Source organism: Phragmites australis, chromosome 4 (assembly GCF_958298935.1).
Source record: "Phragmites australis chromosome 4, lpPhrAust1.1, whole genome shotgun sequence".
Taxonomy (NCBI): domain Eukaryota; kingdom Viridiplantae; phylum Streptophyta; class Magnoliopsida; order Poales; family Poaceae; genus Phragmites; species Phragmites australis.
In genome coordinates, this window is record NC_084924.1 from 5,781,107 (window position 1) to 5,791,643 (window position 10,537).

The 10,537-nt window shown below is 42.7% G+C and overlaps 1 protein-coding gene and 1 pseudogene across 1 annotated transcript; both read left to right on the forward strand.

Moving 5' to 3' along the window:
• The first annotated feature begins 218 nt into the window (after window positions 1-218).
• On the forward strand, window positions 219-3,247 carry LOC133915415 (protein CANDIDATE G-PROTEIN COUPLED RECEPTOR 2-like). Its single transcript, XM_062358561.1, has 6 exons — window positions 219-719; window positions 1,589-1,780; window positions 2,298-2,457; window positions 2,550-2,652; window positions 2,736-2,817; window positions 2,949-3,247. Exons 1-6 carry the CDS (start codon window positions 423-425, stop codon window positions 3,024-3,026), a joined length of 912 nt encoding a protein of 303 aa, XP_062214545.1. The 5' UTR covers window positions 219-422; the 3' UTR covers window positions 3,027-3,247.
• Window positions 3,248-5,989: 2,742 nt separating this feature from the next.
• On the forward strand, window positions 5,990-10,335 carry LOC133914115 (PLASMODESMATA CALLOSE-BINDING PROTEIN 2-like; annotated as a pseudogene).
• The last annotated feature ends 202 nt before the right edge of the window (window positions 10,336-10,537 follow it).

Below are 10,537 nucleotides of genomic sequence, written 5' to 3' on the forward strand. Positions count from 1 at the left end.
TTACCCCACTTCTGTATCCTTCTAGCCAGCGGATTCAAGAAAGATGTGAAAAAAATATATGATAAATAAAAGAATTAACTAATGAATAAATATTAGATGAAAAATATAAACAGTTATAGATAATCCGTGTATCCAATTATTTAATTTTAGGAAATTATCCTCTTAATACTATATTACTACATCATACAGTTCTGCAGAACATCGTCCTTCTCTTTAACCACCCTCCAGGCCTCCACTCACTAGCCAGCCGAAGCAGGTTCTACAGAACATCGTTCCCTTCCCTTTGACCCACCCTCCACCCGCTAGCCAGCGTAATCTTACCGCTTCGGCAATCGATCTCCGCGCGATCCCAAATCCCCCAACACAAACCCTAGCGGCCAGGCACCTCCACCTCCCCTTCCCCCGGCGGGCGGGCGACGGAGATGCGGGCGCTGCTCGCTGAGGGCGCGATGGCGGTGGCGGTGGCGCCGGAAGCCAACGCGTCGTCGGACGGCTCCGGGTCGCCGTCGGGGCCGATGTGGTGGGTGTCGGAGTGCCACGGGGCGTGGTACAGCCTGGCGGTGATGCTGCCGTCGCTCGCGTTCGTGGGGTTCCTGGCTTGGCAGGCCCGGCGGAGCTTCCGCAGGCTCAGCTACGGCCGCTCGCACGTCGTCGTCGTTGCATACTACGCGCTCCTTTGGGCCGTCGCCGTCCTCAACCTCCTCTGGTGCTTTCTGCAGGTTCGGATTGCTTGCCTTTGTCACTTCTCTGAGTCCCGAATTGGTTGGCCATGGGACTGCCTGCTTGATTAGGCTTTGATTTGGGCATTCTGATTTCTGATACATACATGATGTGATGTTGTGCGTGTCATTCTAGTAACAACTAGTGGAAGGCAGGGGAATTCCTGTCAATGGAAAGTAGGGTCAAGTATGGTTAATCGTGAATTTGTTGGGTAAAAATGTAAAATACTAAAATCAGCTGTGAGAAGGGTACATGTAAAGTGCTGATCATGAGGTTTTTAAAATGCGTTTTTAGATTTGATGAACACTAATGTTTGTATGTCTTGTTTAGTTTCTGATTGCTAAGTAGAATAAGTGGGTAAAAGAGTTTGGTGGGTTTTCGGTTAGACAAACTCTTTTGGTGAAAATACATCTAGCCTTTTGATGTTTCAACTTGGTAATGGAATAAGTAGAGTTACGGTTTGTGATCGAATGGGTAGGTTGGGAGTTTGTCAGGTCATGTCAGTGATGAACAAGTAGAAAGCTATAGTGGGTCCCCGAAAAGAAATAACCAAGCTTCTGGTGGCCAGGTCTTACCTGGTTGGTGGATAGTAATGATGAACAGGTAGCTTACTCTGGTGAATTTATAGAAAAAAAGAAAGCTCTAGTGCTAGTTGCTCAAATAACTAGACCTCACACTGCCCTGATTGCTGGGCTTAGGTTTCAGATGCACATCTTTAGAATTGACACAGTGCTGATGTAGAGGGATAATCGCATGACAAATCCTGCTCTTATGCATTCGGAAATTTCAATTCTATCGTATGTGTTACTCTTATATTGCATGTCTCTCTTATATAAGTATGAAACCTATCTTTTTCCTCAAATGGCAGGCGTGGCAATGTATGCCTGATAGGGCGTTCTCTTGGAATGTATTGTCATTGTTTACAAAATCGGGAATGCTATTCTTGGAAGTTAGTCTCATAGCATTTCTACTTCAAGGAAATGATGCCAGTGGTTTTGAATCTTTGGCACGCACCTTTGTTATCTCTGGAGCTGTAGTTGCTGCTGATGTATTGCTCAAGGTATGATGCTACTCTAAAGTTCAGGCAGAATGGACGTTACCTAGCTTTTCTTATCAGTGATGGGTGCTATGTTTCTTTACTTAGCTCTTGCAGTTTGTCCTTTTTTCATGATTAACAAGAAAAAAATCAATCTGTGTCATCTTTGCCTTCTTCTTTTTCCTGGTATCTTTGCCTTCTTACTTAACAACAATAAGCAAAGTAAATTGACTGGTGTATATGTATCAGGTCCATCATGCTCTTTATTAGAAGAAAACAATATGTTATTTCCACTGTTTCATAATGGATTGGCTATTGCAAGTTGGTACAAATTTTCTATTGATAATAGGTCTTGCATGCTCATCTCATGACACTGGGAAAAAAACTGACTGCTTAGAACCCATGACTTAGCGTTTTACACCTATCCTTGTTTCAATGTGCTAGATTATGTCGCCACTGGAAAGTGGGTTAATACTTTAGTTCTCGCGTTGTTAACTAGAGAACACTATGTTGCCTCTGAAACTAACGTTTGCTCCTTCAGACTATATATGTTTTTGGCTTTGGTGTTCCTTTGTTCATTGATGCTGACCAACGAACTGGTGGGAAATGGGGCCTATGGATTCTCCACAAACTGGTGCTTACTGGAGTCTATGGCCTGATTGTTTTCATGCATCACTCAAGATGGAAAGACAGGCTGCCTGGTAATTGGTTACAATTCCCGGTATTATCATGTATGTTTCAAACTCTTTGTTTGTTGTTTCATGACCTTGATCCCGTGGTTGCTTTCTTGCAGCAAAACCAGCATACTACAACTACATATGTGCGATGCTACTACTGAATGGCATATCACTGTTTGGCTGTTTCCTTGTTGCTAGTGGAGCTGGATTTGGGTTATGGTACATAAAGAACAATATGCTAAAAAATTTATCTTAAATTATTCACCTCCAAGATTAGTATTTGAGGATCTTCCTTTTTGTAGGTTATATAATCTCACAACCGTCTGCTATCACTCTCTTTACCTTCCACTTCTATATGTGACTTTCTTAGCAGACTTCTTCCAGGTAATTTCTTGCGCATGAACATTTATTTTGTTCTTTATAGCGCTTCCTCCTTGCGTTAATGTACTGGTAAATTTTTGTGTGCCCTGTTGTAGTGAAATTGTTTGTGTTTGCTGGTTTATTTGTATGTGTAGGAGGAAGACATGCTTCTAGAGAATGTATACTACTCCGAAATGAAAGACGCTGGGTTCTTTGATGCAGACTGGGATTAGTCTGAAGATACCACGCTATATGGCCATTTTCATGTGAAATGGACACTGTATTTTTTTTTACATCTCTGTACTCGTAATCGTAGGACAAACTGTATGTAGCTAACCATTACAATGAATGAAAAATTGTAAATTTATGGATTCATACTTTAAAATTCGAGCCCCTAAATTACCGATGGATTAGAAATACAAGTATATGGTACAAGACTAACTTTAGTAGTGAACCGTCAGGATTTGCATTTTTGTAGCCTCATGTATAGAAATGTCAACTTATCACCTGATGCTGCCATGAGTATTAGCTAATGCTACATGTGTATGTTTCTATTTTTTGTTTGTTCTGTTTGGCGTGTGTGTTCAGAAGAGTAACGGACAGATCGTACAGAGCACGTTATGTTATCACCCTTCTCATCTTCGAGAATGAAATGGCACATCGGACCCTGCAATCTATCGCTTTCTCCGTGCCCAAGTATTACGAAAATGGTTATCTGCGCACTGTATCCTTCTGTCACCTCTCCTACTCTTTTCTTTTAAATAGGCATACTCATATCGAAGATCAAAGATATGGATTTTAGATATTAATAAAGTCATCATACTCACAATCAACCGATGTCATCTACTATTGAAAAAAAAAACCCGGCTTGATAAGATACATAAAAAGTAATCTTAGGTTTGGCTTGGTTCTCAGTGTCTTAAGGATGGCTTGGTTCTCACCGTCTCTATACCACATTACCCGTGTTTACTCCTACAGGATAGAGCAGCATAGGAAGGAAGCATTGCATAGGTCCGTGGTGCAACGTGCCGCTAGAGTTCCAGTGATACTAGACAAAAAGGCATTCTGACCGCGACAGCGCCTCAACGGGTAGAAACTCGAAACAGCAAAGCCCCCGTTGGCTGCGGGCACATGACAATGACATGGTCCTCGGTGATCGTTGCGGTAACATGCAAAATACTCCTCCAGTAATAAATACTTATCATTTTTAAAATTTTATAATTTTTGATGAACAATTTCGATTATTATTTTTATTCAAATATATTTATAATATCTAATAAAAAAATACAATAATATGAAAGTATTTTTCAAGATATATATATATATATGATTCTTATGTTTTTAAATTAAATATTTTGAAAGTTATTAACGATAAAAAATTTAAAAGTTTAATTGAATCTTGATAAAAATTGTAAATTTCGTTCTTTCTTTTTTGCACAGAAATACTTGTCAGCTTGATGGTAGTACGTGACTACGTGTGTGTCGCCCACGTGAGATTAGTTCTTGGTGCCTAAACTGCACATTTTGCAGACGCAATAAACTAGCAACCGTCCAATGCAAACCACTACTAGTAGTTGGTTTGGAAGTTTGCAATAGGCATGCCCCTAAGACCATCCTCAAATTTTTTTTCCCTTCATTTCGTTTTTTTATTCTCTTCTTCATTCTTATTTTATTTATTTTTTATCATCTTTACAGTTCCCGTTTAAAGGGATTCATAAAGAGAAAGAAGCGAAAATCTTATTCTAAAGAGAATGATCTTGTAAATTTTTTCATGAAAAATCGTTGGAGCGTTGAAGTTAACGAAAATCCTTTCACGAAAACTTCTAGATCACAAAAAGAATCCATCAGGCATAATCTAATACCACTTTGCAGAAGTAGATTCTCAATATAGCATGTGGATTTTAAATTGACCAATTGCTTGTACAATTGCGTGCCTTCCAAAGTGATTATACTAGTGCTACTGGTAGTACTATACTGCATGTACAGTGACGACGCATTGAGATGTGCGCAGCCTATAAACACCGTCTATCCAGCATTCCGGGGCCCCCAACTCCACCCCACAAATCCATGCCATGAAGAATAAATAGATCCTTGAGTTGTATGGTTAAAAAATCCGCGTCCATGCCATGAGGCAAGACAGCAGAACCCCGGGTCGTAATCTAACCCTGTGGTAGGGTTGGGTTTCCCAACACGCCAACAGAACACAGTATCAAATGAGAACCGAACCTTGATTTGTATAATTAGATCATCAATTAGATATTTTAAAAATTCATCTTTTATAATATTATTATAATATTACATCTAATATTATTATAGCATCTTCTATTTTTTCATCTCTAACAACTACTTTATTTATTATCTTTTATTATTCCCGTCCTCCTTTTAAACTCGCATTCATCCTCTATGAATAGTATTGAGAGAGAGTGGAGCTGTAAATTTAGAGTATACACCCTCCTGACCGTATCCTTGTAGCAAGAGATATGGTTTCTGTTGGAGCCGTTTGCTGGCTGTTGTGATCAATATCTAGTGCTTGCATGTGTAATTATTGTAGCACTAGATACCTCCTCTGCTAAAGATAGACTTAGGCCAACTCTAATAGGCACCGTATCGAGTGCTACAGAGACCGATGCGGATCGGAGATGACCCTTCACACACTTCAGCAGTGTTGTATCCACTGCTATAGTGTTGCTACAGTGAAGACTGCAACTTGATAGATGAAAAGATACAACTAACACCGTTTATAGAGGATGAATGTGAACATGAGAGAGAGGGAGAGTGAGAATAGTGAAAGGTAGGAAGCAAAATAGCTGTTAGAGATGAAAAAATAGAGAGTACTGTAATTATGTTAGAAAATGTTGTAATAGTGTTATAGTAGACGAATTTAAATATCTGTTGAAGATAATCTTATCGAAGGGCCCTTTATCCATCACGGATTAAACTCCTTATGTCTCAGCAGGTGTAATATTCTTTAAGTGATACACCTAAATATAAATATATATATATATATATATGTACAGTAGTGTAATTTTCTTCCTAGTTGTTACGGTGTTTCCAGAAAACACGGTAGGCAGGGAAGTTGTACACTCACATACTAGACGCATTTACCCGGCGGCCGGCGCGCAGGGGCACAGTCCTGGCCAGCGTTTGCCATGCCACCCACCCCCACGCCCACTGGCCATGCGTTTTTTGACCGTTCATGAAAGGCCACACTGCCTTCTGCCTCTGGCGCTGGACCGGGCGGTCAGGGGCAGCGCTGGCCTCGAGTGGCTCCCGGTGCTACGGGACGCGCCACTTTACAAAAACTGGGCACTGGCCGAGCGGCTTGCGCGTGCTTGGCTGCTCGGCTCAGCGGTCCTCCGTCGTGCAGAACAGCAAAAAACCCTGCGGTCTGCCTGCCGGTGCAAAACACTCTCGCCTGCTGGAGAGGAGGGCCAAGGCAGCAGAAGGCACGGCCACACTGTGAAGGAGCTTGAGCCTGCTCACTGCCGTCACAAGCCTCACGACAGCGTGCGCTTCATGGCGAACGCAGCTCGCCTCATCCTGCTGGTGGTGGCGACCGCCGCGCTCGCCAGCCGGTCAGGTGTGTGTGTGGGCTCCTCTCCCCCGTTCTTTCACTGATTCATTGGCACTCCACTTTCTTTTCTTGGTTTTTTGGCAATCTTTCTGAAGTTGTTTCTCGCCGTATGGTATGCCGTGTTGGTGGTGGTGGTGAAGACGGCGCGTGGTGCGTGTGCCGCACGGACCTGCCGGACAGCGCGCTGCAGAAGACGCTGGATTATGCGTGCGGCGACGGCGCGGACTGCAAGCCCATCCTGCAGAACGGCGCTTGCTTCGCCCCGGACACCGTCAAGGCCCACTGCTCCTACGCCGTCAACAGCTTCTACCAGCGCAACAACCAGAATCCCCAGGCCTGCGTCTTCTCCGGCACCACCTTGCTCACCACCAACGACCCAAGTAATCCATCAACTGCTCACCATTTCTTTTGCTCAACCTCTTTTTCTTTCCGAATCCCTCTGTTCAAAGTTCAGGTTGGTGAGAACTGAGAGATTTGATTTCTTGGTTTAGATTCCTGACGCTCTGTTTGCCTCTTTGTTTATTGGCTGCAGGCGGCAATGGCTGCCAGTACCCTGCATCCCCAAGGTAATCCTTGCACAACATTGTTACTTTACACTACTCCTTTCTCGCTTTTCTTGATAAATAGACGTATGCCAAGTCTCTAGAGTGTGAGTTTGTAACAGCCGTTTGCTTCTGGCACATCAAACGTTGCTGTTTGTGTGGGAGGATAGTTAAAAAATACCACAGCTTCAGTTCTGCTTTAGGCTCCTCGCCACGGTTTGGTTGAAAATGGAAACGCTACTTAGATGCATTACTTTTCCTTCACCAATCAGAGCAAAAACTTGCCTAACATTTCACTCACCCATTTACTGAACCGATTGGAAGAAGATAGGTACTGGGTAGGAAAAGTCGCATCTTTCTGTAACTCTCCGGTGCAACCTGAAGGGCATGATCACTTTGCTTGGCCCTCTTGAGAAAGGATTAATGCCAAGTCTGGATCCTAGTAAGTGCTATGGAAAATTTGGAGTCTTTGACCATGTGGTGCCATTCGGTGGGCGGTCGTGTGTTGTTCTTTGGTTGGAAATCCTGGAATAAAGGTGATTTGCGCGTGGGGTTCCGTTTCTTTCTTTCTTTCCCCACATTTGGCTGCATCGATGAACAACTGTGTCTTGAGGGGGTCTTTTTAGGGGAATCCTATACCCTTCAGGTTCCGTCTCCTAGCTAGATGAGCCAGCCTCTTCCTGTCACTTTTGATTGCGTTTGTTTGTTAAAGGTTCTCGCATTATTCCTGGCTCCTTTTGAAACTAGGGGAGTATTAGTATTCAGAAGAACCTGGATTATTGCTAGGTTATTAGATATGTGGATTGGATTCTTCGAAGTGGGTTCCAAAATGTCATTAGTCTCTTAATTATGCTGTGCTGGTCGGGTGATTCCTCACCCTTTAACATTGAGCTGGTCTACAAATGCAAGAATGCCCTGCATTCCTTTCAGACCTATCTGCAAATGCCTGGAATAAACTGCTAACACTAAGCATCCAATGAGCCACTACCAGTACACCACACTTGGATATGAACACTAGAACATTAAAGGAACTGATTCAAGAATAGCCCAAACATAACTGTAGAACCGAGAACGATAACTAGCGAAGAGTAAATAGAGGTTTTATAAATTTCTTGCGAAATAGATGTTCACTCAACGCTCCTAAAAATGTACAAACAGAAGCATAAACTTAGAGAGATAAAGAGAAAAAGAAAGTTCCAAACTGACATGACTCTACGGATAAAATATGAATCCAACTCTATTCAAGACCATTTCATGTGTTTTTGAGCACAAAACTTAAAACTTAAATAAAGAAAAAAACAAAAAGACAATCACCGAAAGAAGCAACTCTCTAAGCTGATGGTCTAGAGACAAGAGGATTCAAGACACTTTCAAATACATGAGTATATGAACGTTTATGCCTCTAGCAACTAAAATAACAACTTCCTAAGATTGAAGGTAAAAACAAAAATCAACCAGAAAATCACAATCAAAAAAGAAAAACTTGCAAACTTGCAAATGAACTAATAGACTAGAAGGAAGGAAATTCAAGCATATGCAAAAACATAAATTTTATTACTTAAAGAGGTCAACCCTATTTTATATAGATTACAAGATTTTTTTCCTTAAAAAACTCTCACCTATTACATAGGTTAAGCTAGTATCTTTCCCTATTTAAAATCCTAGCACTAGGCTCTCAAATGGGTGATAACTAGACTCAAGTGACTGGTTTAAATACTTGACCCCTAAGTTTTCTAATTTATTACCAAAATAATCCTCTCTTGTAGTACACTCATACCTACCACTGGGAATATTTTGGTCATTTTTTTGCTTCGTCCATCGAACAGCCGCGGCACCTTCACGACTTAGCTTCGTCTCGACGTAAACTTCACGATGGTGCCACATACTCCTCCAACCCTCCTACGGTTTTGAGATCCAACTATGAAACCCTCTGCATGCTTCTCAAAGTTTGACTCGTTACTTGCGTATACATTAAGCAATCATTCTGATATCGACACGTGTACTCCATCTTATGATCCAGACCACCAGCAAGTCTCTTCCGCTCCCGTTTCTTCAGATTATCTTGTCACTTGCATAGATATTCTTTCACTTGACTTTGTCAATATGCCGTCTTGATCCTCTATTTTATGCTTTGTTTAATTTCTACGTATACAACTAGGATCACCCCTGACTCCGTCCGACTTCCTTAATCGTCTGACACCAAGCACCCGGTTAGCCCCAATCACCCACCGTCACCTGCACACCATGAGATAAGTAAACACATTTCTTTAACTCTAACTCCTACTTCAGATAGTAAAATCAAAATGCTCAAATCAAGCTCAAGTAATTTAAAATTCGATAAACTAAATCGACAACCTTATTAATCACTTATCACATATAAATCAATACATATTTCAACTTGATTTGTCAATAACCAAACAAAGCATTAAGGCACTGCTGGTAGATTGTATCAGCTCTTATCATCTGCATATGTTTTATAGTGTGAAGACCATGCATGCTTTCCTTTTTACAAGAGCAAGGATTAGAGGACTCGTCCATCATGCTGAAACTGTCTTTTCATCTGTTTTGCAGCACTGCCGGGACGAGCACAACCACGACTGGCGGCAACGGCGGGTCTGGCGTGTACAGCCCTCATGCTTTAGGCCCTTCACCTTTCGACAACAATGGCGCCGGCATCCTCCCGGTGGTCGGAATCGCCAAGCGGGTGGTGATCTTGGCTTGCTGCGCGCTCATGGTTCTCTGCTTTCGGGCGTGATCTGATCACCCTCTCCTGTTTAGTCGTCTTGTTTCACGCACTTGCTTTTGGTGGCGGGCAGAAAGAACCTTTTGGTGGTATTCCATATCATTCAGGTGGAGAATTAGCTAGGGAGTGTGAGAGTCAGACTCTAGGGTATGCTGCTGCTGCTGCCATTTATTTCCTTTCACTTCGTCTGCTGTGTAAATTTAGAGTCTAGGAGGGATGTTACGACTTGTGGGCATGGTGCTTGATGGGGTGCAATGGTAGATGGCTGATGTTCCTACGCCTGCTTGCCCTGATGGATTTCTGTTTCATGGTGATTGTTGAAGCTTGAGAGGACACGTGTGATTCGTGTTCCTGATTGGAACGTCTCTTGAAGAGGTGAACGAGCGCGTGGTTTAGCAAGACGCATGGAGCGTCTCCGAAACCGGTTCGGAGTTTGAACCCTAGATTCGTACCTAGTTTGTTAAGGTCTTCAAAGAAGACCGGGTAAAAGGGGCATGTAAAATAAGAATCTCTAGAAGAGTTCAAGGGCATGACAACTGGCAAATATTCTTGCTCATGGTGTGCATGAGATGAGATGCCCCACCCCGGGCGATTGCTGTTGGTTGATGCATCTGGGAACAGTTAGCCTGACCCAGACCGTTCGATCCGAATCGAGTGGTGCTCAGGCGCGCCCAGATGTCCAACTCAGCAGCGCCGGCAACCCAATTCTGTATGCTCCGCGGTCGTCAGGTTAGGTGAGTGGCGAATGGTTCTGAAAGGGTCATTCGGAATCTATATATATCTGTGTTTATGTATACCAAAAAGGACCGTCGTCGAGCCACGTCGTCGCTTTCCTACGGACATCTGATTGCCACGTGTCAGCGATCCGTCCATTCTTTTATGTGC

Coding starts and splice junctions, on each gene's coding strand:
- LOC133915415 (XM_062358561.1), top strand. CDS start 423: ATGCGGGCGCTGCTCGCTGAGGGCGCGATGGCGGTGGCGGTGGCGCCG. Junction 2,653..2,735: donor GGAGCTGGATTTGGGTTATG/GTACATAAAGAA, acceptor TCCTTTTTGTAG/GTTATATAATCTCACAACCG. Junction 2,818..2,948: donor TCTTAGCAGACTTCTTCCAG/GTAATTTCTTGC, acceptor TTGTATGTGTAG/GAGGAAGACATGCTTCTAGA.